The following is a 27,728-nucleotide window of genomic DNA, read 5'->3' as shown; positions in this document are numbered from 1 at the left end:
TCAGATGTGAATAATCTTTTATTATTCATCAATTTTCAGTATTTCTTGACAAAACAAATTACATATTTGTATTTCAACATTTTGTGTGACAGTAACCTTGACGGCATCATTTGGTAAGATTGAGACCTTTGCAGACATTCATTCAAGCATGAATATACAAGTGTCATTCTCGTTTTCTTCTTTCTCAGAATCTTCATGACTGTCACCACAGCAGGAGCAAAAGCAAGTTCAAGTTCAGCATAAGATTACATATGTAAATATTAGGGAAAATGATTATGAAATATTTTGCAGAGATGCTGCCTTTCATTGCTGATTCCTTGAGCAACAACAGGGATGCTGATTGGCTGATTCTTTACATGCTTTCTGCATGCCCATTGGTTGTTCCCAAAATCTCTGCGAGAGAAGATCTGAAAAGAGAATCCAAGTGTTATAGAATATGACAAAACCCTCATAAATCCAGTCTCTTTGCATGTGTTCTCTACATGTCCATGATTAGAAAAGTATACTGAGGGGAAAAAATAAGAAAGCACATGAAAGGGCAAATGTTCCTTCATTTTTTTTCATCTTTCTTCACAAACATTGTATCACATAGCTTGTCAAAAAAACTGTAAAATCCAAAGGTGCACTTTAGTGACGTGTTCGTGCCATCCCTTATTTTTCCCCATGAGTATATAATCAGTATATTATCAGCCAATCAAATTCTTTCATTACAGTATACCCCAGATGAGTTCTGGTTTAATACATTAACAAATAAATAAATCACAACAGTAACTACTTGTTAGTAAAAACATGCAGGCAAAAGTCTGATCAAATTAAGTGTTTATCTTTCCTTAGGGACCATTCACAATTTATAAGAGGGGGAAGGGGGTTGAATATTTTTATGGAGAAGCAATACAAAATCAGTGATGACCACTCTAGTACATGTGTACAAAATTGATGACCCCTCTACCTCCCCAGACCAAGCAGGTAGAACATCCAACCTCACCCCCTCAAAACAATCATCATTCCTTAACTAAAACTTACGAAGAGTCCTTTAGTACCTCTCAAGCCTGACCTCGTTTGTGTTTCTGTTTGTCAGTAATTAAAGTGAAACGGGTAATGTCCCCAAAAAAATCCCATCACCAGATGCCTGGGACAAGTCAGTTTTCATTTCGGGCAATAAAATAATGGTATATTACTTGTCCACGGGCTAAAGCATAATTTCCACTTATGTTTTCAAGTTGCAAATAAACTTATATTTCATTGCATATCTGCTCAAAATATAGGGACCAGGAAGTAAACACCAACAACAGGGGCCATACTGTACCTTGCATCTTTTATCTGGTTCCTTATTCTTTCCTTCATGGCTGCTGTGTTGGCCTTCTTCTCTTTCTGTTCCAGGTCAGCTATGGTGGCCCTGTACCCGGTCACGTTATGGAAGACCTGCGCATGTTTGTCTCCAGTGGAGACCAAGTACTTGCTGCTCACATCAAATCCTATCTGTGATATTGTATCTGGAAGAATTGACATGGATAGGAATGAGTGAGTGAGTGTGTTTCCTTTTTTATGCCGCTTTTAGCAATATTCCAGCAATATTCTGGTGGGATACTAGAAATGGACTTCATATACTGTACCCATGTGGGGAATCGAACCCAGATCTTTAGCGTGATAAGCAAACGCTTTAACCACTAGGCTACCCCATCCCCCTAAAATGGATAAGAGTTCAAGGATAACTAATCCAATTATACCCTTGGAAGACAAGATGTGAATGGTTTTGTTGGGGTTAAAAACTTCTCGTTTAGTAGTTCTGTTATCAGTGAGTGAGTTTAGTTTTATGCCACACTCAGCAATATTCCAGGTTTATGGTGGTGGCCTTTAAATAATCGAGTGTAGACCAAGCAATCCGGTGATCAACAGCATATGCATCAATCTGTGCAACTGGTAACTGATGATATGTCTCAACCATGTCAGCGAGCCTGACCCTCCGTTTGGATTAGTTGTCTCTTATGAAAAAAGTGGGTTACTAAAGGCCAATAATCTAACACTGATCTTCATGAGTCTGATGGGAGTGAAATGTGTAAAATACTACACCTTCTTAAGTACAGTTTGTTATAAAATTACATTTGTGACATCATTCCATTGTCTGATCCATTCATTTTCCGAAATGGAGTGATGCATACCAGTTTCAAACATAAGACTTTCATGGTTCGTTTCATTTTGATATTTAAGTCTGATAACAGAAATACACTATTTTGAATGCAATTTAAGTGAGGTAATATCCTCGTAACTCTCCATTTCTTAGAATATTGAGCCTCCACTAAATTACTTTTTAGGAATGGAGACTTACTTGGACATTATGCATTTATAAGTTAGATATTGTTTGTTTGTTTTGGGCTGTGTACTGTAATTGAGTTTGAATATTTTTATAATAGAAGGTAATATGATGGTGAGTTTCCCTAATAATTAAGAAGGAAAATCACATGATTGCATGTTTTTAATTTTAATAAATGTTTTGTAAGCATTTACATCATGTCTGTTGTGTTGATATCAGCCACGTTGGTGGTCAAGCTGAAGTAGTGCGGCAGTGTTGTATTCGTGCACAGTAAAGCGCCGTGAAATCAGACACATTTTCAGTCCAAACTTGATCCCATCTGATTTTATTGACTGACTAATCAAATTCAAGCATTTCACATAGCCATGGTAGAATATTCGATAAATGTGTCATGGCAACTTACTTAGGATAACCTTTGGTTTGAAAGAACACTTAATCTGAATAGCTTTTTTACATGTGGCCTTTACACAAATAACTCTAGAATGATTTCAATTGTCATCTCTCATAAGAAAATCATCACAGCTGTTTAGTGAGTGAGTGAGTTGTTACACTGCACTCAGCAACATACCAGCTATATGCTGGCAGTCTGTAAATAATCAAGTCTGCACCAGACAATCCAGTGATCAACAGCACTGAGCATTGATCTGCACAATTGTGAACCGATGACATGTGTCAACCAAGTCAGCGAGCCTGACCACCCAATCCTGTTAGTCGTCTTTTACAACAAACATAGTCACCTTTTATGGCAAACATGGGTTGCTGAAGGCCTATTCTATACCGAACCTTCACGGGTTCACAGCAAATGAACAAACAGAAGTTGTATTTGTTGAAGTTCATCAAATGACCAAATTCCATGATGCACAAAATACTGACAGTTCTCTAACTATAACAACTGACAATGTCTTTACAAGACATACTGGCATACACCTGGAAAAATGACCATTGGTTTGGGACTGTTGATCTAGGTTATGTCAGCCTCCAAGGTCAATTATATTCATCCATTAATGGTCACAAGGAGTAGTATATACAATGGGGGTTTTAAAACACTTTCAAGAAAAGTCTCTACAAAGCCTTATTTACTAAATAAGGCTTTGGTTGGGTCCTTAGCTCTTGCTACTATTACCCCTACTACTTAACGTGTGTTGGAGGTAACACTGTGTCGTACGGTACGATCAATACCCGTTTATATCGATGAAACAGTTTAAAGTGAACCGCCTACGATCACTTTGGTGTTCGTAATAAAGGCTTGCTGGGCTTTTTGTATCCCCTGTTCTATGTACTTTTTTTTCTCGTCCTCGCTGATAGCAGACTTACGAGACTTGGATCGAATATCTTGTTTCATTCCGTTATATTTTGTGAGTTCAGAGAGGATTGAACGAAACTCCTCTTCTGAGATCTTACTATCAGAGAGTGCCGTGGAAATACGCTCACTCACTGTGTTGAGCTTTGCTTCGGCCAGAACCCTGATCTCGTCGTGTTTCAATGCCTTACGATGCAGTCTGCGTGATACTAACTTAAGCGCCAACCCTGCCAACCCTGCCACCCCAGCTGTTATTTCAATACCTAGCACTATAGGTGCGGCCACGATGGTAGCTAACAACCCAACGCCTGCCGCCCCAAGTCCCATGCTGGTTACCATAAGGGTAGTGTCAGCCCCGTCCACGATATTGAAAGCTCTATGGTACTTTTTACATAGTGCTTTCCGCGTGTCACGGTCTTGTTCTAGTTGGCGTTTCACATCACATAACTGCCTCAAGCGGAACCCATCTACGGTTTCCAGCGTCTTCGCTACTTCCTCTACGACTGGGTACAGACCCATCCTATAATATATATTTTGAAAGATATTTTAATTGGGTTTCAGTTAATACTCTATCAATGTATTTGAAGTCTACAAGATCTAGACTACTATTCAGGGTAATAGGTGAGAGGCTAATAGACTTTCCTGTTGTAATAAAAACCCCACTGAGGTTTATTAAGCGGTTTATAGAACCCCCGAGGGTATCCCGTTGTATAACAATACGACAATATTGGTTTATGTGTTCATCAAACCAGTGTATTGACACCCCGGGTAAAAATTGGTGTACTCTTGAGGTGTTTTCATTGTCTAAACCAAAGAAGACTTCTATGATGAGTGTGAAAGGGAAGAATATATCAAGCCTTATGTTAAAAGAATAATTGATAAATGTTAATTTATTTTTTACTGCAGTCTTTAACCTATTTTTTTCGGTATCCATAGTTGCTATGTGTACCCTATCCGGAATGAAATCCCCGGCCCAGATACCGTTGTTCCTAATCTTAGAGATATACCCCGTATCTGCGTCTATTGTGATATAAGGTGAGGCGAGTGTTAAGTTGATCATCCATTTAGGCTCTTTTAAATCTGATAACGACACCAGTCTGTACACGTTGTCTTTGAAGTGCAGGATGTATAATTCATCTTCCTCACCAGGCTGATCGAATCCCTCCGTATCTCCTAGGTCGTTAAGCATAGTGTTGGGATGACTGGTCATTATTATACTATTACGATATAATTTCCAACTGGTTTTCTGATAATAATTCAGGGGTGAACTTCATACCCATGAAGTGTATGTTGTCAGGCAGGAAGATCTTGGTTAGTGATATCTTGTTTTCCACGATCACGTTGACCCCCTCCAGACTGGTGTTGGAGCCGACATTCACCCGCACGTAAACGTTGCAAACTTGATACTGGTGTCGTTTCACCCACCCGAGTTTGATTCCCTTCACGATCTCGATATCATTCCCCGATGGTTCCCCTAGGTAGACTTTGATGATCAGTGTTGAGTTTGCCGGTAGACTCTCTAGTATCTTGACCACGCCTTCGAATTCAGACACCAACTGCAATGCCACGTTTTGTATGGCTGGTTTACTCGATAGCATGTGGGCTGCCATAGTGTTGAGTGGGCTGACGACTACGCTACGTCTCTGAGTTGGGACGTAAGCCACGAGCATGGTTCCATTGTTCACGACTTTGTTTAGGTGGTTGTCTTTGTTATCAGTAAACACGTAAGGGGAGCCGAGCCTAATATTGAGAAACCAGTCGTTATCGGGTAACAACACCCACTTGTCATCTTCGGTGAAGACGAGCATATATGGCTTGTTTCGGGCGACGGTAGTGCTCTCAACATCGTCTAAGTCGAACAGTTTACCCCCGAACGATGGGTATATTATCCAGTTATCACCGGTGTTGACAAGGGCGTACTTACTGTTGACTGTTGCTCTTGTGGTATCTACTATATCACTTAGGGTTCCACCGGAGACTTCAACGCGTTTGTAAATGTTGTTTTTCAGTTGCAAGGCATACGATTTACCATCTACTCCGGGAGCGTCGAAACCACGCGTGTCTCCGAGGTCGGAGAGCCCGATATTGACGCATTTTTTCACTCCGGGCCCTTGTGCGCTGGTCATTTTACATGAAGCGTTAAGCTGAGGTATCCTATATTTACAGGATTATGATTTATATCTAACACCGATATTATCAGCTCAGGTATGTTGCCCTGGGTTAATCTCTTATACTGCCGTGGTGAAAACGACTCGGTTCTACCGTCGTTGTATTTCTCAGTTTTCACCGGCACTGCTCTCAGTATAGTGGAAGGGTGACCTCCTTGAATGTTGTACGTTGTGCTCACCTGACCGAGATGAATGTACAGCTCTCGGTACGGTACTAGGTCGGGTAACTTCGTGCCTGTGACGGTTGTTGTTGGTTTTATCTCGTCAGGAGACATACCGAGTATCCTAGCTAATGGTCGGCCGAGCCTCAATGAGGTTCTTCCGTTGTTGATTAACACCACTGTACCGTTTGAGTCGTTCATCTTGAGTTCGGCTCCCAGGGGTTTGAAGACCTCGTCGTTTAGAGAGCACACGCTGTAGTAGCCGTCAGTTATCTGGCTGCGAGTTCCACTGACGAACAGCTTATTGTTGCTGGCGTTGATGTTAGTCCATTGCGGTAGGTAGGTGATATCGCAGAGTGCGACTTCTAGTTGGCCTGACGTGTTATCGATCGCGTGCGTCATTCCTGGAAGTGTTATGTACATATTATAATATATAAATTATATATTATAATATGGACTTAGCACACTTGAAAATCGTGGTGGCAGGTAGTACGGGGTTTAAAACAACCTTTATTAATATCTTTGAAAACTATATCGTGTCCGTTAATAACGCGCAGGCGGTGGTAAACTGGAATCAAAACCCAATGCAGTTTTGGCAGAACCAACTCAACTTTGCTGTGTGGTGTGCGACGACAGGGTCGGGTGTGACACCAGACTACGGTATAGACGAACTGAGTAAGGCGGTTATTTTGTTTCATATTTATTATCAAACGAGACGAATATTGAAGGAAATAAGTGCTCCTCTTCCCCAAGATAAAGCGTGGAGTATGACGAATAACCCCTATGATAAACGCGCTTATGAACGTGTTTGTGGGGAGTTTGAGATTCCAACGAATAAAGACTTTCGCCTTCCTGGTGTGAACCATGGGCTCGGTATAGTTCTCGTGTACTTCTACAGGTCCGGAACATATCAGGCCGGTTCTAAAGATGGTTCATACAACCCAAACCGTCATACATTTACAGGCCCCACAACGAATGAAAAGATCCATGTCGGCTGTATAAAGCAAACCAATCCTGATGCAGCCACAGCCTGGACTAAAATGATCTCAAAAACATCGAAAGAATTCACTCGTGCTGGTACAATACGCTTGAACGACTCGATTCGAACGTACGTGTGGGCGCTGTTGGGTGCGCAGTCGATGACGCGTTCCAACATCCTCGGTAAGGGAACTGCTTACGACGCTCAGAAACAGTTCGTTTCCAACGTTGAGGATGCTATCAATTCTCCAGTTGATCTCCCGCGGGCCATCGACCGTTACCAAAACGTGTTAGAATACGCCAGATCGAAAGTCAATTACGTGTTCGGTGTGGGGCTGTACATGGCTCCGAGTGATATGCAACTGAGAGTAAAAAAAGTGGTGGGTTATAACAACAAAATAGTCATAGCCACGGCGGATCAAAAGTTGGGTATCAACCCCGATATTAACACCCCCTATATCCCACACATCCCACCACGTGAAACGGGTATAGTGGCGCCACCCCCGGAGTCTAAAGTTCATGTGGGGATACCCCCCACACACCCCAATATTCAGGCCTCCAATCACATCGATAGTAAAACGGCCCTGGTGGTTGGTGGGGTAGCTTTGGGACTTATTTGGTTAAAAATTTCTTACCCGCTACGTACACCAGACCCGCCACGGCGACGATGGCTGCCCACAGGTATTGACTGAGCCACGTGGCAGTTTTAGCCAGAGCGCCCAACAACCACGAGACGATGCTACCCAGGATGCCGGGAAGGGCTTCGGCGGCTTTACCAGCCAGTTTAGCTAGGCCTTCCCCGAGTTTTTTTATCCAGTCTTTAACACCACCGGCAGGTGTGGGAGTTCCCCCGCCGCCGGCAGGCCCCACAGGGGTACCCCCTGTCAGTGACACCACCAGGGTTGATATGATGAAACCCAATGCAGTCAGAATGCTGGCGATGGTGATCCCTTGCTCCCGGAACAATATCCGAATCCTGTCTGCTAACGTGGTGTCTCGGTAGAGGACTTGATTGATGGTTTCCCGCATACGGCTGACCTGGGATCGAAGCTTTACTTTGAAGGAGGATGCTGTCTCCAGCCAGGTCTGCCTTTCCTCTTCCAAATTACGTATTCGTTCCTCGATGGTGGCTTTCATAGACTCGTCCTCAGTTTCACCGAGTTTTTCCTTTTCATAGGCGATGTGGTCGTCTATCATGCTAATTTTGGCCGTGCTTTTCGCGAGATGTCCGCGAATGGTTTGCATCGTCAGATCCAAACCCCGCAGTTCCCGAACGGTAAATTCGAGCCCCGGGAAGGGCTTGTTCTCGTAGTCGGCCAACACCTCTTTAATATCATAAGTCATGTTTTGATCTGATGTGGCGTCCCTGATGTCTTGCAGACTTTGAACTAACTTCGGAGGATACTGCTTAGGTCGCGCGCCACCGTAATCTATGAAGCCTAGTTCATCGCGGATAAAGTCATTCCCATGTTTACTGCCCAATGTTGATAAGGCAAGCGGTTCTCTAGTGCGTTTATTCATGAGATCGATCTCCGGGCGAGACTTCAAACGCAGCGTGCCATTGCTATCGAGGGTAAACCTGGAATAGTTCCTTCCCAACGGCTTGAGTTTGGATTTATTTTCAACTGCGTTGTAATAATCGTCGACAGCCGACTGTAGAAGGCCAGTACTGAATGAGGTCTCCTGGTCATCATCGAATGCCTGGGCACTATCGCCCCGCATATCATCCATAGGTATGTCTTCAGCCATTAGTATTAAAAATATATTTCCTTTATATAACAATGTACGGCAGAAAATTAGATCCTTTCAGAAGATTGAGAGAGCCACTAGGCGCCAGAGCCGTGTGCCAGTCGGTGACCATCACCAACAATCCCAGCAAGACAGACCAGAATCAAACTCTGCTGGTTAGATTTCCAAACCTTGGTGAGAATGACCTCATTGTACCAGGCACTGTTCGACTGGCGTTCAATATCACGTTGACCTCCGACAACGACAAACGCGAGCTAGTGCGGAACGTGGGTCGAGCTATCATCAAGAAAACGACCGTCAAGATCAGCGGTAACGAGGTGCTGAGCATCGACAACAGCGACGTGTTTCACTGCTACGGGGATCTCTGGAAAAGCGAGGGAGAACGAGTCAATGATGTGTACCAGGGCATCAGCAAATCAACCCGGTCGCGTATAGGGTATGCCTTCACGACAGACCAGCTAGACAAGCTATCGGACGGTGAAAAGGCCATCGCTCGAGCATACGGGAATCAATTCTGCGTGCCGCTCGACTTCGAGTTGCTCACGGGACACGCGCCGTTTTACCAGGCCGCGCTGGGTGATAGGCTCGAATACGAGCTCACGTTTAACGACTATAGCAAAGTAGTGCGTACGCCGAACGGTGATGAGGCCAGTTATGCCATAGACAACATCTCTCTGGAGTTCGACATGGTCACTAGCCCGGAGCTGGCCAGGCAGGTTCGAAGCCAGTACTCTGGGAAGATGGCTATCCTGTACGATCGCGTACTGAGGCATAGATCAGTCGTGCGAGATAAGAGCGACACTGTGTGGAATATCAACCTGAACGTGCCGGCGCGATCTATGAAAGGTATCCTGGTCGTCCCCGTGGAGGATTACGAGCCATTCCGGAGGGACAGCAAGAAGTTTTTCAACCCCGAGATTGAAAAGGTGGAAGTGACCATCGAGGGCGTGCCCAACCAGCTGTTCAGTCATGGTATGAGACCACACCAGCAGTGGGATGAGATAAAAAAGCTACCAGTGGGGGATTATATAACAAAGGACCTGGACCTCGGCTCCGTGCAGATCGGTGAATACCTGACCACAAAGTACGCCCTATGGTTGGACATGCGATCCACGGATGATGATAAACTGCACGGTAGCGGGCGCCGTATAGATAACGGCAGCGAAGGGATAACCATCCAGATTACTAAGAAGGCTCAACCCGCTGGTAAGTTGAAATTATATCTCTACATTATTATGGACGCGCAACTTAATATAGACAATGGGAGATTCGTGCAAGCCATCTACTGATGGGGGGTACCCCCCACTGCCCACTGACCCACACTGCGCCATAGTGTGCGGGCAGACTGGCTGTGGGAAGACCGTTTTCGTGTTGGATATGTTGGAGGGTTACTACAAGGATGTGTTCGATAACATCGTTATCATGTGCCCTACTCTGAGCATGAATAAAACGTACGCGCGACCTTGGGTGATGACGGACCCGGACGTACACAAAATCGACCCTGGAACACGCCTGCAGGACTGGTTGAAAGCTCTTCACGAGAAATTTAAAGGGGAACCGACGCTGTTTATACTGGACGACTGCAGCGCTAATCGCGAGATAACAAAAAAGAGAGACATGCTATCGTACCTGGCCTTCTCCGGCCGGCATGCAAATCACAGCGTCTGGGTGCTAACGCAGAAGTTCAACTCGGTGTTGAAAGACCTCAGGGAGCAGACGCGATGGGTGGCCTTATTTCACTGCAAGGACAGGATCGGCTATGACCCAGATATACACCGGTATTGTATCATACTTCCTTCCCATTCCACCAGAGCGCCGACTTTACCTGTGGGAGGACCTCGAGAAAGACCCTTTTATCGAACACGCTGTGAGTTCTATCAGCTGCGGGCTGTACCACAAATATGGTATGTTGTTGGCTCCAGTGACGGCGGCGATTATCACGGCAAAGCATTGTCAATTTGAGAGAAAAAATGATAATAATAATAGTATAGATGGATGCTGCTTCCGAGGTGATACCCTCCACACCCCACACAGTGAGGGAAACTCCACTGGAGGAAACCCCCACAGTGAGGGAAGTGACCCCTTCACAGGAACCCCCAACAGTAACCAGGCAGAAGAATCCTAAAAGAGTAGCTGCCGGTAAAAAACGGTGGTGTAACCAACATAAAATTATTACAGTGACCAACCAAACCCGACTGTTGTTGGCTGTAGGCGTAACTGCTGCCTTGGCTATCTCGTGGTTATATACACGTGAGGGAAACCCTCACCGTGAGGTGGTACCTGAGGTGGTAACCCCCACTGTCAACCCGCATATCATGTTATAATTTAAAATATTTTTATATATACATAATGTCTGAGGGGAAAACGTTCGTCAACGACGCATACCACGCCACAGTGGTCGCCAGTCTAGCAGTAGGGTACGCTCGGTTGACTAAAATGGTGCTTAAACAACCAACTATCAAGCTAGATTTCAACCTGCAGGATATGGGTATGCTCATAATGAACCTTGGTATGGCGATGGCCACAAAAGACATCCTAGTAAAACAAGGGATAATACCTGATAATATAATGAAATAAATATAGGATGGCCACGATAGCTATGATGGTCGGTGGGGCGTTAGTGAATGCCCTGGCATTTTCCGGGAGTAATTTCCTCTTCTCGAAACTACGAGATGATCACGCGGCTGAAATACAGGAAGAAAGGAAGCGGCACGATCTCGCTACTGAGAACTTACAAAAGGCACAGGCCGAGTACACTAAAAAACGCCTCCAGAGGATCGATTTTATTAACGAACAACTCCAGCGTGAAAACCATGCCGTTCAAACATTCAACGATGTCGATGAAGCAATGAAAGAATACTACCTACTAACTGGTAAACGATTGGAACCGCTCAATAAACCCACACTCGCTCAGTACTACACACCATCCAAGGGACAAATGAATCGTGAACTGGGCTTCATAGTGTTGGGTATAGCAGCTACTGCGTTGGTTGCGAAGCAATTAAATTAAATACCTATATAAGTAAACATGAGACCCGCTCCATACCGATGCGAATACATACTTATGGGGAAGACCGAGGCCTGTGGTAGGAAATGCAGGAATCAGGGGTTCTGCTGTTTCCATATGGGAAGTCCTAACTACACGTGTTCTGTGTGTGGTATCGGGGTTAAAGGGCACTACTGTCTATGTAAAGCTCACGGAGCGAACGTAGTCAGACATCAACTCATCTACGAGAATAAAAAGGACTACATAAAAGAACGTAGGCGACTGCTCAAGATAGACTCCAAATAAATGCACAAGGAAACAGCCACATATTTTTATCAAGGGTTACCTCCCTTTACTGTGACCCAATTAGACATTGGTTATGTTAGGTGTAAACACTATGACTACTGTACGCGAGCTCAAGCGGGTCGCAAAACAGAGAGGTGTGATCGGGTATTCTAGAATACGGAAGTCAGCATTGTTGAGATTACTAGGTTTAGAAGCCCCTCTTACGGTAAAACAATTAAAAGCTCAAGCAAAACAGCTTGGATACACGGGTTATTCAAACCTGGGGAGAGCCGGGTTAGTCGAAATGTTATCACATGCCCCCGTTCCCACTGTAAAACAACTGAAAGCCGAGGCACACGATTTGGGTTTAGGCGGGTATTCCCGTATGAGAAAACCACAGCTTGTAGAATTATTACGACAGAATAGAGCTATTGACCTACAGTTCGTGCGAACTGAGCGCGCTGTAGGCAACTATTTGAGAGGTTGGCGCATGCACGTTGATAGAAACATAGACATTACAGATATCAAGCCTCTGATAGCTGATAAGGTCAACCAGGAACTAAATAACCTAGGAAGTATCAAGTTTCAGATCACAGTGAAAATGTCGCTCGATAAGCAGGTTGGGAGTACCACTGAATATGTTCAGCCTTACTTCCGAGGTAAACAAGAGGTTGTCACACATACAGAGACCATTGACGCATCAATCGATACCAGTTTTCAGCAGATACGAGAATACCTAGAACGCTACACACACTTGGGGTCCGGGTGGGCTGTAGACAAAATCGATAATGTCTATCTAGACATAGCTAACTACGTGCCATTCAGAGGCGGGTCATACCTAGCCTTGCCCCCCTACTATAGGAACAAACATGCCATAGTAAACGTTAAGAATAGAGGAAACGATTGCCTGAGGTTAGCTATCAGGTCAGCCTTATTTCCAGCTGACACTAATCCGAACAGGTCTTCTAATTATCCTCAGGAAGATGGGCTCAACTGGGATGGTATAGATGAACCCACCCCCATATCCCAGATCACTAAAGCAGAAAAACAGAATAATCTGGCTATAAATGTCTTTGGGCACGAAGGTAACACAACAATAGTACACAGGGTCAGCGAAGTGAAGGATCGCCAAGTTATCAATATATTCATGATCCAGCGAGGTGACAAGTACCACTACACATGGATAAAACACTTTAGCAGGCTGTTGTATGACCAATCGGCACACAGAGAAAAGACCCACTTCTGTGAACGATGCCTACATGGCTTCACACGAGCTGATTTATTAGAATCCCACCGGGATGATTGTCAAGGTGTGGGGCAGACGGCCATACGAGTCGACATGCCTAAGGAAGGTGATAATATCCTAAAATTCAGTAACCACAAGAACCAAATGTCTGTGCCTTATATCATATACGCCGACTTCGAAGCCTTAGTTGTGGGGGAATCCCCCAGTGGTGCCGCCGGCGAGGCCCCCTTCACCCACAAAACACACGAGCATAAAGCCTGTGGGTTTGGATACATTGTCGTCCGTTGTGACGGGGAAACGAAAGCTCCGGTAGTGTATAGGGGCCCTGACGCGGCTGAAAGGTTTCTAAAGTGTTTGCAGGAGGAAGAAAAAATTATTAGGAATGCATTGTATAGAATCGCTCCCATGCGTATGACCCGAGTCGACAGGCTAGCTCACGCTAGTAGCACTAACTGTCACGTGTGTGACTCACTACTTAACGGTGATTCGGTGAGAGATCACTGCCACATAACTGGTAAGTATAGAGGCGCCGCTCACAGCGCGTGCAACCTCAAGCTTAAAATCAACCCTAAGACAATAAACATCCCCGTTGTCTGTCACAACTTGAGAGGGTACGACTCACACTTGATCATGCAGGCCATCGCGAAAATCGATGGTAATATAACATGCATCCCCAACAACATGGAGAGATACATCTCCTTCAGCTTAAACGGACTTAGGTTCATTGACTCGTTTCAGTTCCTCCTGTCGTCACTCGACAGTCTGGTCAAGGCCAACAATACCTTCCCTATCACCGATCGATACACAGACGCCGAGACTAGACCCCTGCTTATGAGGAAGGGTGTGTACCCCTATGAGTACATGGATAGTTGGGTCAAGTTCACCGAGACCAGACTACCCCCTATTGACTGCTTTTATAGCAAGCTGAATGAGGCGTCCGTCTCACGAGATGATTACTCGCACGCGACTAACGTATGGAATAAACTGGGTTGTAAGAACCTGGGTGATTATCACGACCTGTACTTGAGGACAGATGTACTGCTGTTAGCCGACGTGTTTGAGACGTTTAGGCGAACGTGTTTCAAGCAGTATAAACTCGACCCCGCATGGTATTACACCAGCCCAGGTCTGTCGTGGGACGCCTTGCTTAAAAAGACCAGAGTTAATTTGGAATTGCTCACAGATTACGACATGCACCTATTCATTGAGAAAGGCTTGCGAGGTGGGATTTCCATGGCATCCAAACGATACGCGAAAGCAAATAATCAATACGTGAAAGGTTACGATCCTAACAAGCCAACCAATCACATTCTCTACCTCGACGCAAACAACCTGTACGGCTGGGCCATGAGCCAGTATCTACCTACAGGGGGATTCGAATGGGTACCCCACGTTGATGTTATGGAGGTTGCACCAGATTCGAACAAAGGTTATATCCTCGAGGTTGACTTAGAGTATACCAAGGAATTACACACATCGCACAACAGCTACCCCCTGGCCCCCGAACGTATGAGGGTTAACCCAGACTGGATGTCTGAGTACCAACATAACTTGTTAGGTGGGCATGTGACAGACGTTGAAAAACTCGTGCCTAACTTAATGAATAAGACCAAGTACATCGTTCACTATCGCAACCTACAGCTGTACCTGTCATTGGGTATGAGGCTGACCAAAATACACAGGGTGCTCATGTTCGACCAGAGCCCATGGATGGAGCCCTACATCAGAATGAACACAGACCTACGAAAAAAAGCCACCAGTGATTTTGAGAAAAATCTCTACAAGCTCATGAACAACTCGGTGTTTGGTAAGACTATGGAGAACCTGAGGAAACGCGTGACCGTGAAGCTGGTTCGGTCGAGTGAGGAAGACAAGCTCAGGAGATTGATAGCCAGTCCGGCATTCAACCGTAGTAAGATATTCACAGACAACCTGGTTGCCCTACACATGAAGAAAAGCCACATAAAATTCAACCGGCCTGTTTACGTGGGGATGAGCATCCTCGATTTATCCAAACACCTGATGTACGACTTTTACTACAACGAGCTCAAGAAACAGTACGGTGACAGGTGTGAAGTGCTGTACACTGACACGGATTCCCTGCTGATGGAGATTCGAACCGAGGACGTGTACGAGGACATGAAAAAACACCTCGATTTATACGACACCAGCGACTACCCTAAGACCCATGCCATACACAGTACGGTAAATAAAAAGGTCCTAGGTAAGATGAAGGACGAGTGTGCTGGCACGCCCATAGCCGAGTACATAGGTTTGAGACCTAAGATGTACTCCATACTGAAAGCCGACAATAGTGAGATCCGGAAGGCTAAGGGGGTTAAGAAGTATGTGGTGAAACAACACATCAAACACGCCAGATTCAAGGAAGCCCTGTTCAAGACCCGTACCTTTAGGCATAAAATGAACACACTTAGAAGTGATGGGCATAAGATATACGGACTGACTATAAACAAGACGTCCCTGTCGCCTATGGACACGAAACGTTGGATAGCTATTGATGGGATAAACACATACGCGTATGGACATGAAAAAATTTGAGGCTATTTACTACAGCCCGCGTGGGTACTGGAAAGGAGCTAGCGCAGTAGATAAGCTAGCTAAAATAGCGCGAGTACCCCCGGAGGAAGCCAAAGCGTGGCTTGAAAAACAAGCCCTGTGGCAGATCTATTTGCCGGCATCACGCTACGTGCCTAGAAGGAGGTTCGGTATTAACATACCTAATAGCGTTCACCAGGCAGACCTACTGTTCCTACCCCACGACAAGAGGTACAAGTATGCCTTAACCGTAGTGGACGTAGCCAGTCGTTACAAGGAAGCCGAACCCTTGACCACGAAAGATTCGGCCCAGGTAGCCAGAGGATTCGAACGCATATACAAACGCAGTCCGCTGACGTGGCCAACAGAGCTGCAAGTTGACCCCGGACGGGAGTTCATGGGTGCCGTGTCACAACTGCTAGCCAAACACGATACAAAGGTCAGGCGTGGCACAGCTGGAGCCCATCACAGCCAAGCCATAGTTGAGAGATTTAATAGGACTTTGGCTGAGCGCTTGTTCGGCCATCAGTATGCTAGGGAGATGGTCACCCCTGGAAAACGATCGACTGAATGGGTCACGAGGTTACCCAAGGTGGTGTCGGCAATCAACCATGAAGTCACCCGTCTCACCGGTAAGAAACCGGCAGACGCTATCAAACTAAAATCAATAGTTGCAGAGTCGGCCGCTCCATTGCGTGGGAAGGAGAAACAGATACCAGATAGGGCCCTAGTGAGGTATCTATACCAGCCGGGGGAACACGAGGGTGATAGCCGTAAGCGGGCCACCGATCCTATATGGTGAGTCAAAACTTACAACATAGATAAAGTGGATATAAAAGCCGACGAACCTAACTTGTACTACTTGAGGGATGGGCCGGGTAGGGGGTTTGTAAGAGAAGAATTATTGATCGTACCGTACGGCACAGTGTTACCTCCAACACACGTTAAGTAGTAGGGGTAATAGTAGCAAGAGCTAAGGGCCCAACCAAAGCCTTATTTAGTAAATAAGGCTTTGTAGAGACTTTTCTTGAAAGTGTTTTAAAACCCCCATTGTATATACTACTCAAGGGGAACATGGGTTGTTATCTCATACTGCATATAAATGCCATTTGCTAATTGGCTGAGAGCTCTTTTTATATTTTCAGTGTACCCTGTTTATACGCGAGTAACATTTTCTATTTTCTATGTTACCTGCCGGGAATGCTGAACTGGGGGAATTCATTTGGTACTCGAACAATTCAGCTACATGTGATGTTGGACAGAAATTACTGATGTTCTGCAAAAGCAAATCAATGGATGGGAGATGACTTTTAATATTTGTTGTTGTCGGTATTGGCTAACTGCGTAACTCAGAACTTCTTACTGTGATGCGATAAACATGCCTAAAACAGTTAAAAATTAGAGGTGCTCAGTAAGATATATGCTGTTCATTGGTCCCTCAGGGCCCATGGGTTGATGTACCCTCGATGTTTGTTTATTTTCCCCTCAACCAAATATAATGGTATACTGACCATCAGTAATCTTTAACAACCTGAGCAATTAAGTTTCTCATTATTTCTGTTGTTCATATCTATGGCCTAATCACATGACTTTCACATCCAGTTGGTCAGACTGAGATGATTACTGATAAATGTAACACAGTCAGTCAAGTCACGATGTCACGATGAATGTTGTGCTAATAGTTTAAAATCGGTGTGGTGAGGTGGTGTGCTATGGCGTTGCACAAATAGAGGAAACATCAGTGAGATGGGAAGGTGTTGTGCTATGGTGTTGTGCAAATAGGAAGAAAGATCAGTGTGATGGGAAGGTGTTGTGCAAATAGGAAAAAAATTAGTGTGGTGGGGAGTAATTGTGCTAAAAGGAGAAAATCAGTATGTTAGGGAGGGCGTTGTGCTATGGTGTTGTGCTAAAAGGAGATAATCAGTGTGGTAGGGAAGGCATTGTGCTATCATGAGGGACATCAGTAGATACTCACCTGTATGTACATTTTCAAAAAATTCTTCTTCTTTTCCTGAGACAGTGCTGCATATAGATATTGACTGGTCACCAGCAAGCGCGACAGATCGAGCATCAGGTGACAATGTTATCAGATGGAGACTAGGGTGACTGAGCTTGCCAGTGTATAATAGCTTGGGATCCTGATCAAACTCATATCGCACTGTAAGAAATATATAGACACATGAGAGAGTTAAACAAAGGCTTTCTGCTTGTTATTGCCCACAGTAATATTCCAGCTATACAATGGTGCCATGATCGTAAGCAAGATCCATCTCCATAGGTAAAAATATTAACCTAACAATAACAATCACAGCATGACCATCAATTGTTCAAGTCACCGATTCTGACCACCAAATCTACTTTGGCCATATCTTATGACAGACACAGGTTGTTGGGGCCTATCCTTATCCTATTATCGACTCCAAACCTGGACTAAATAAAATAACCAAACTAAGTATTATTCATGCTAAGACTACAGTGAGAATCTCATGAAGTCGTAACAGCAAGAAAGGTGGGGTTACTTACCATCTGTATCCCAAAACTTCCAAGTACCATCTTTAGACACTGATGCCATCCTTGAAACAAACAATGGCATCTCACTTCATGTTTCAGTTCATGGCAACAAAACGTAGACATGAAGGTAAAATGTGATTTAATGCTGGATTAAATGCACAATTGTTGCATATTATTTAAATCATACCACAGTTTAGTATTAATACTCCAATGTCACACAGTAATCAGACTCTGAATGGACCTGTCCTAGTTTCATGACATGAGTGTCAGGCAGGGCAACAGCAAGCACCACAATTGACATCATTTTTGCACTCTGAGAAGTTGTCCTGTTAACTACACCAGGCGTAGTGACATACTAAAGAGTGAGTGAGTGAGTATGGTTTTACACCGCTTTTAACAATATTCCAGCAATATCACCGCAAGGGACATCATAAATGGACTCCACACATTATACCCATGTAGGGTGTGAGTGAGTGAGTTTAGTTTTACGCTGCACTCAGCAATATTACAGCTGGTGGCGGTCTGTAAATAATCGAGTCTTGACCAGACAATCCAGTGATTAACAACATGAGCATCTATCTGCGCAATTGGGAACCGATGACATGTGCCAACCAAGTCAGCAAGCCTGACCACCTGATCCTGTTAGTCGCCTCTTAGGACAAGCATAGTCTGCAAGCATGGGTTGCTGAAGGCCTATTCTACCCCGGGACCTTCACGGGTACCCATGTAGGGGATCAAACCCAGGTCTTCAGCATGAGAAACAGATACTTTAACCATCAGGCTATCAACATGTTAAGAGGTTTAGTTACATTTTTAGTACCATATTGTTACTGCTATATGATAAGAGACTAATGATCTGGACCATTATTTCAAAAAATCTGTCATACAATAAACATTTTCCTCTAAAATTATTTCACACATCATACACTCAAAGCTGTAAAATACAATTTTCTTGGACATACTTAATCATAGTAAAGTGAATATATCACTTACCGACTAGAATCATTTGAGAATGAAAAGCTATGGACACCTGCACCATGTCCTTTCAACTCGTAAGCTCTTCTGACTTCTTTAAAACCTCCAGACTTGTCAAATAGCACCTCCCACACTTTGACATCAGGGGTGAAACCTACAAACAAGCATATAACTGTATGATAAATCAATAATACAAACTGACAATGTGGATTAATATAGATCAGACAATGATCATTGGTTTAGAGTCAAGGGAGATAACTCAATCATCCTACACTTGTGAAAACCTATTGCAAAACTTCTTTGCACTTTTACTATTATATAATAATTAGAGTAGGTAGATAGAAGGTGGATAATAATTTTTATGTGATAAATGGGATACATTAAAAATCAATTGATTAAAGCTGAATGTATAATTATTTGAAAGTAGATAATGCCCAAAGCAATTCACTAAACAAGGTTATTGAATACAAAAATAATCCTTTGGCTTTTGGATATTGTGAACTGGTGTTTCAATGTCTCAAATGAAACCTCAAGGAGTGAGTGAGCTTTTTTTCTGTCAATTTTAGCAATATTCCAGCAATATCATTGCAAGGGACACCAGAAATGGGCTTCATACATTGTACCCATGTGGGGAATTGAAGCCTAATCTTTGAACGCTTTAACCATTTGGCTGCCCAACCACCCCTCTCTATCAAGGGAGAGGAATGGTTAGGGTGGGTGGGTGGATTCATGATAAGTTGTCTCTATGCCTCTCTGCAAGGGTACAATGTGAGTAGCCTGTTTGGTGATGTTGTTAAACTAATGGCTACAGCAGTGAACTTCATTCAGTCACTTGCACTAAGACATACACAGGTATCTGGTGTAAGACTTACCTGATGATCCCACAAACCTCCCACAAGGAGAAACAGCACCAAATGAGTTTGACATCTGGTGTGTGTCTATCCTAGACAACACTTCTCCTGGAATACATGAACACGGAAACATTCCGTCACTGACAGTGGGATTTTGTAAAACGTGTCACCTTCATATGCTAAATATGTCATCTTCACACTATACATGTGTCATCCTTATATCATACAAATGTCACCTCCGTAGCATACATGTGTCATTTTCATGGCATGCATGTGTCACCTTCATACCATATGTGTCATCTTCTTATCATACATGTGTTATGTTCATATGATACATGTGTCACCTTGATACTATGCACCTTGATACTATACGCGTGTCATCTTCATATCAATCATGTCACTTTCACACCATACATGTGTCATCTTCATATCACACATGGATCATCTTCATACCACAGATGTGTAACCTTCATACATGTGTCACCTTCATACTATACACATGTCATCTTCGTCAATCATGTCACTTTCACAACATACATACGTCATCTTCATATCATACATGTGAAACCTTCATATTATACATGTCACCTTCATGCCATACATGTGTCATCTTCATATCATACATGTGTAACCTCCACATCATACAGGTGTCACCTTCATGCCATACATGTGCCATCTTCATATCATACATGTGTCACCTTTATACCATGCGTGTGTCATCTTCATATCATACATGTCATATTTATACCATACGTGTGTCATCTCTATACCATACATGTGTCATCTTCATATCATACATGTGTCATCTTCATATCATACATGTGTCATCTTCATCCCACACGTCACGATTCCAACTGACATACATGATAAACCCACACCTTTGATGTTGTATATAATGACAGTTGTGTCCCTGTGACAAGTCACGTTGAACATTTTAGGTTATATCTACTATATCCCTTACACACATGATAAACGCTCACCTTTGAGGTTGTATACAATGATAGTTGTGTCCCTGTGTGACAACTCACAATGAACATTTTAGGTTATATCTATTATATCCCTGATACACATGATAAACCCTCACCTTTGAGGTTGTATATAATTATAGTGGTGTCCCTGTGACAAGTCATGATGAACTTCCCATTTGAAGCAATGCCGATGCTGATGATCTCGATATTGTGGTGCTGTAACATGCATTAAGCATAATGCTTTCAAACATAGTTCACACTCAAATCTTTGAATTCATGCAACAACTTCATCAGTTCATGATCTAGTCAACAGTAAAATGCAGGATAGAAATTAGCACCTGGATGTTAGCCCAAGCCAGTGCTATTAGAATTTCAAGCAATTCTTAAGGTGTTCTTGTATGTCAGAGATAGGAAATCAAAACAATTTCAAGAGTTTGATTTAAAGATCATCAGGTACATCTTTGGGAATTTAAATGTGCAAAATGCAAGCTCCCTGACAACATTATTCATGATCATGTTGCAATGTATAAGGGCCAGTTGAATATTTTTATTCTCCCTCCTCCCCTCCGCCTCTAACCCGTGAAGGTCCCAGGGTAGAATATGCCTTCAGCAACCCATGCTTGCCATAAAAGGTGACTATGCTTGTCGTAAGAGGCGACTAACAGGATCAGGTGGTCAGACTCGTGACTTGATTGACAATCGGTTCCCAATTGCCCAGATCGATACTCATGTTGTTGGTCACTGGATTATCTGGTCGACTCGATTATTTACAGACCACCGCCATATGGCTGGAATATTGCTGAGTGTGGAGTAAAACTAAACTCACTCACTCCCCTCCCCTTCTCCGACAATGACAACAATGACGGAAACACACCTGAGGGAAGTCCATGGCACCTTGTATGGTGACACTAGAGCCATCTTCCTTCTTCCCCAGGCGGAAGATGCGGATAATGTTAGCATTGCCCAGACTCGCGACAACTGCCCTGAAATGAAGATACACAGTCTTCTTGGCATCAAGGAATCACTGAGGAATCAAAGAATCTCATTGATGTCATATGGACCTCACTAAAATCACATCTCTTTTCGTGAGATGATCCGAGTCATCCATAATGGGTTACATTTTATGACTGTTTCTATGGATTAAAAGTCAAACTCAATGTTTCCAAACTCGCCATAAGAGAAGAAAAGATGTCACAGCAGTGTATCTGTTTTCTGTGTCTATAAACTAACATAAACAAGTAGTTCTGACTAATATTTCAGAAGTCAAAATATTATATTGATGCGGATATTTCATGAAAAGAGTCTCACTTACTGAATTGTTTTACGAAAACAGGACAGTAAAAACATATTAACATCACTATAATATGTCACATGTTCAAGCCTCACTCCATATAACATTTGAATTATATATACCCACAAATTCAAAAAGATTGATGTACAGAGTTCTACAAAACTGATAAAAGTGACAGAACATATGATCACCACACTCCATGTTTTACTATTATAGATTAATCGTCACTACCTCGAGTCTGGGCTGAAGGCAAGTTTGGTGGCATGATCTAGTTCTACACTTCCTCTAATGAATCTGAAACAGACGACACAACATCATGAACACTGGGCAAACAGCAAAAATGGTCAGATGGGATTCAATGAAAAAAATTGTTTTTGTGAGGATGAATGAAATGAACAGCACTAACACTCAACTTGGCTGGTTGTTTGCCATCTCAGTTCAACTTGGAGAGAGTGAGTTTGGATTTTATGCCACTTATAGCAATGTTTCAGTGATATCAAGACAGTGGACATCAGAAATCTGCTTCACACAGGTTAAACTTGGAATCCCTGGTATCATAAGGATTTAAAAATTTCACTTTTATTCCAGTTAAAACTCATTATTGAAATAAAACTGGGTGGTGGTTGTGGTGGTTGATATAGTGCACACAATCATCCTGCACCATAAATATAAATATGTGCGCACTGGTTCCGAACCCAATGAACTATCCTACAGTCGCCATGATACAAATTGTGGAGGACAGATATCAATGTACAAAAATCATGTTGTTGTTTTATAAATATGACAAACAACAGTTGTTAATTTGGTTGACACTCACTTATGTTCTTTCTGTAGAAATTCCTTCACGCTCCACAGCATGAGAGATCTGTCTGAAAACAACATTAAGAGTGATTTTTTTCAGTTTTCATTTGCTTCTGGCAATATTCCAGCAATATCATGGTGGGGGACACCAAAAATGGGCTACACGCTTTGTACCCATGTGGAGAATCAAACCAGGGTCTTCAGTGTGATGAATAAATGCTACCTCACTATCCCAGTAACAATGCTAGATGACACAAGCATTCTACCGACTGTACTTGGGGTCATGCTGATCAACCGCAATATTTAAATTCAACGAAATATAATCATTCGAATCATCTCAGCCTCAAGAACCTCAGCCAGCAGAAGCAGCAAATGTCCATATTGGAACTTGCTATCTACATGTGACTTTGGCATCATAAAACACCAACTGCGCAAGTAAATGATATTAAATTAAAATCTTTCTGCTTGTTTTCTCTTAACATCGAGCTAAATATGCAGTGTTTGTTAAGCACAGACTATCCGTCAGATAAGAGTTCCTATTATCATTAGTTCTAAAATGGAGAAGTACTTCATCATAGATTAAATAGAAAACACTGAGGAAGAATCTACAGGATTCAATGCAGAACCTGAAAGAATCTCATTCATAATTTTAACAATGTTGTTGTAGAAACTTCAAAACTTATTTAAAGGTACAGTGTCACGCTTTTTCAGCAATGTTTTTGGCCTATGATATATGTATTGGGGCATATGCAAGCACTTTAAATACCTTCCTACTAATACAATAAAATTTCAACACTTATTTAAAGGCACAATGTTATGCAACTTCAGAAATATTTTGGCCTATAATATAGTTATTGGGGCATATGCAGGCACATTAAATAGCTTCCTAATGATACAATAAAAGACTTAAACTTGCCTGAAATTGATAACTGAAACATAGAGGCGAAAAGTTTCCGAACAGATAACATTTGCCATATATGGCATGTAAACGACTGTTCCGTACATCTAAAGTTGCCACATGCAGTGTTGTCAGTGATTTTCGAACTGGCTTCAATCACAAGCTGCATTATGGGATATTCGTAAAGACTGTTCCAAGGGATATAACTTTGTGTGTTTCGATTGAAATACAGTTTGGTCGGTAGAGGGTGAGAGTCCATTTAACGCATTTAACTGCATTAATTCATGTGAACGTTTTAATTTCATATTGTAATCTTAATCCACTTTTCAGAATAAATTATGTGGTAGTTTCGCTGGGGGCTGATGGTTGGTATTAATAAGAGAAATGCAATACAGAGTTTTAGAGAAGTGTGGCATGATAATGTGTCTATAACATAAAACATCAAAACATGACATAAATTTAATTACCTTCGGCACATGTCAAGATGTATTTTCCATTGGGGCTGAAGTCGAAGGCAAGTATTGGACTCCCATGTCCTTTCAAGGTGCCTGCTAGCCACTGATGGGTGAAGGCTGGGTGAGCTGTTTTTTTCCCTTTTAAGCTGATTTTTGTCTTCCTTGAGCCCTTTTCATTGGTCTTTTCAGTCTTCTTTGGTTCTTCAGATTGCTCTGGAACATGAACCACTCTTTTACACAACATGAACTTTGAGGTGATGTTTTACAACTATCAAGTACATAATATCAAGGTATGAAACTCCAAAATTTTTCAAACAGATCACAGGGCTTGATAGATGTAAAACTTGCCAGCCCTGACCAAAACTTACCTGACCACAAAATATCTACATATACATAAAACAGGTCTAAATACTAACCTGACCATCCCACAGGTGAATTTGAGGATCTGGCAGTCTGTGTTGAAAATAAGGCAAGTATATTGATTTCTGCGTTATATACCACATTCATTATGACAAATGCTCTACTTTAATAGCGCCTATATTACTACTATAGTAACTTTTAATTTGGTTAAAAGGTGCTCTATTCCGTTTTTTCCAGTGTATAGTTTAGATTATTTATAGAAAACAAAAGAAGGAGAAAACATGTATGAAGATAGTTTGTTCATTACCACTAAATCTCTGGCAACTAACTCAAGCTGAAGGATACTGAACAAACTTCGCAAATTTTTGTCAGAAACAAGGGCACAGTGGTTCCTTAAAAAATTAACACGAACACATTCACACATAATAGGAAGTTGATTTAACTGGATCAATATTAATTATTTATAATGGTTGGTCAAAGTTTATGCAGTCTTCCTCTAAATAATATGTCCATAGGCCTTCTTTCATGTCTTTCCAGGTGTTCTTCTGTCTTCACAAACAGAGGTATTGTTTATCGACTGAGAAAGAGATCTCATTTAAAGGAAATTGATTTGTATGTTTGTATGTTGATCATTGTCACCTGCCTTACACTGAACCCTGAACTGCAAAGAACAGCAACAGCTGGACACATTCCTATCATGACTTGAACATGCATGACTTAAGAAATCATTAACAGCGGCTCCTGCTAAGGAAAGTATCAATGTATACATATATGATTTCAATTAAACATGGAAGTTTAGCAAACAAGTCTAGGTAAATAGGTCCATAGCTCTCATTTTTCTTAACATACTACTATAGTGACTTCAACAAACATGATTAAAGAAATAATTAACAGGAGCTCCAGTTAAGGAAAGTATTGATGTATACACATATGATCCTATTTAAATATAGAAGGAAAGCAAACAAACTTAGGTAAAAAGGTCCTGAATTTCAGAAAAAATTCATAGCGTTCATTTTTCTGATGATATCAGTCTTAATCATGTTGTTTTTGTGTTTGCGTCAAAATATACACTTGCTGAAAATTGACATTGGGTATAGTAATGTTACAGTCCATTTGAGTCAAAATCTCCCCAATGATTTGCACTCTAACTCAAAAACAAATAATCGTCAATGACTCAAACTAATGCCAAAGTAAATAGGAAAAACACACCAATTCTTCATGTGACAAATTTGCCGTGCTTCTCACATACCTGGTTGTTGCCTGAGCTGTTATGAAAACGAAAGAGACAACCAGTCCACGGCAATTTCTCTGCACTAGTTCCGCCTTCAAACTACACTGCAGCATTTTATAACTTTACAGGACCCTGATATTTCCTGCAAGAACTCCTGAATTTAGTGCCTAGGGAACTGGTGGTTTGAACCATAGTTTTGTGCCAAATGATGATGATCTTTCACTTGCCTAATGATGCTGATAATGCAAAACAATCTAATTGCACAATCACTCTGAAATAGACACGGGTGATAAAGGACATTTTGTAATCATCAAAATATCAACATTTAACTGATGAACCTGAGTTTTACTGTTTGGATATATGTATACTTACATACCTTTATGCAATTCTGGATACTATTTCCTGTAAGGTGTGATTGCGGAGCTTCATATTCATATTTGGGGTTTTCATTTTCACTTTATTAACTGTGCGAAACCTCTTAAAAACCATTTAATTAGAAACCTAAGATACATATTACGCAGCAACACTACCATGAAGTATTCAAACATATGTCAATGACACTGACATGCGCTTTTAATGAGATCACGTTATGTAGTACTTAAATGTAGGGGTGGTGTATTAGCATTGACTTAATCAGCTGTTTATGGAATAGGGCTTCTCTATAAACGTCGTAAACTACAAACGCTCGGATTTTTCGGGGGAGTAGTGCACTTTACCGGGCGCGCTTTTTCAGATTTTTTTCGCTGAGCTGGTGGGGCTCGAACGCTTTCAGCAGGGGTCGTGGGATTTCAACTGGCTAATTACACTAATTAGCGGACACGCTACCTCGGGACCACCGGTGCGATCAGAATTAGTTAGTGCTCGTTTAACGGGTCATTACCCCACTAGCTCTGCGCATGCGCAGTGAATGAAAACAAACTATTATGGTTTGTTTTCATTTACTGCGCATGCGCAGAGTTAGGCCACGCCTACCCATTCATCAAAGCGAGAAGCCACACCTAGGCATTGTTTTCAAGGTGTTGTGCAACCAATGATATGATATATTCGATTCGTGGATGGATATATGGATATAATCGCATCTAAGGTAAGCCAACCCTAACCTTTACTCCCTAACCCTAAGGATCTAGAAGAGGGGGTCCCTAACCCTAAGGATCTAGAAGAGGGGGTCCCTAACCCTAAGGATCTAGAAGGGGGGGTCCCTAACCCTAAGGATCTAGAAGGGGGGTCCCTAACCCAAAGGATCTAGGAGGGGGGGGGGGGGGGTCCCTAACCCTAAGGATCTAGAAGGGGGTCCCTAACCCTAAGGATCTAGAAGGGGGGTCCCTAACCCCAAGGATACATCAGCGCGGTAAAGTGAGACAGTTCAGTAGCTCTACAGCGCGCTATCACTATAGCGCACTCATTAGCGAGCGCTGAGCAGTCCCGGGTCGCGCGCCCGGTAAACTGCACTCTAGCCTTTTTCGGATTAAAATAATCGCTCACCTTGTTCTTCTTCTTTCTGTTCCTTCCTTCCGATGCCGCATAAGAGAATCAACAAGAGAACCACGGCGCCTACAGCCGCTGTCACTGCGATTACCGGTACCGAAGAGGTTTCGTCTGCCATGTTGATTTCCGACGTGCTGAGTTGGCGAATCGTCTATATACACG

The 27,728-nt window shown here is 42.7% G+C and overlaps 1 protein-coding gene across 1 annotated transcript; it reads right to left on the bottom strand.

The window, feature by feature from the left end:
• LOC137273207 (transducin beta-like protein 2) lies at positions 1-27,709 on the bottom strand. The gene is made up of 12 exons (XM_067805746.1): positions 27,564-27,709; positions 24,503-24,703; positions 23,154-23,205; positions 22,568-22,630; positions 21,920-22,028; positions 21,162-21,261; positions 20,099-20,185; positions 19,245-19,380; positions 18,264-18,313; positions 17,716-17,898; positions 1,307-1,493; positions 1-407 (listed from the first exon to the last, which is right to left on the bottom strand). Exons 1-12 carry the CDS (start codon positions 27,682-27,684, stop codon positions 353-355), a joined length of 1,344 nt encoding a protein of 447 aa, XP_067661847.1. The 5' UTR covers positions 27,685-27,709; the 3' UTR covers positions 1-352.
• Between the last annotated feature and the right edge of the window lie 19 nt (positions 27,710-27,728).

Source organism: Haliotis asinina, chromosome 1 (assembly GCF_037392515.1).
Source record: "Haliotis asinina isolate JCU_RB_2024 chromosome 1, JCU_Hal_asi_v2, whole genome shotgun sequence".
Lineage (NCBI taxonomy): Eukaryota > Metazoa > Mollusca > Gastropoda > Lepetellida > Haliotidae > Haliotis > Haliotis asinina.
The sequence above is the reverse complement of the archived record's forward strand: the minus strand, read 5'-3'. Positions and strand labels throughout refer to the sequence as shown.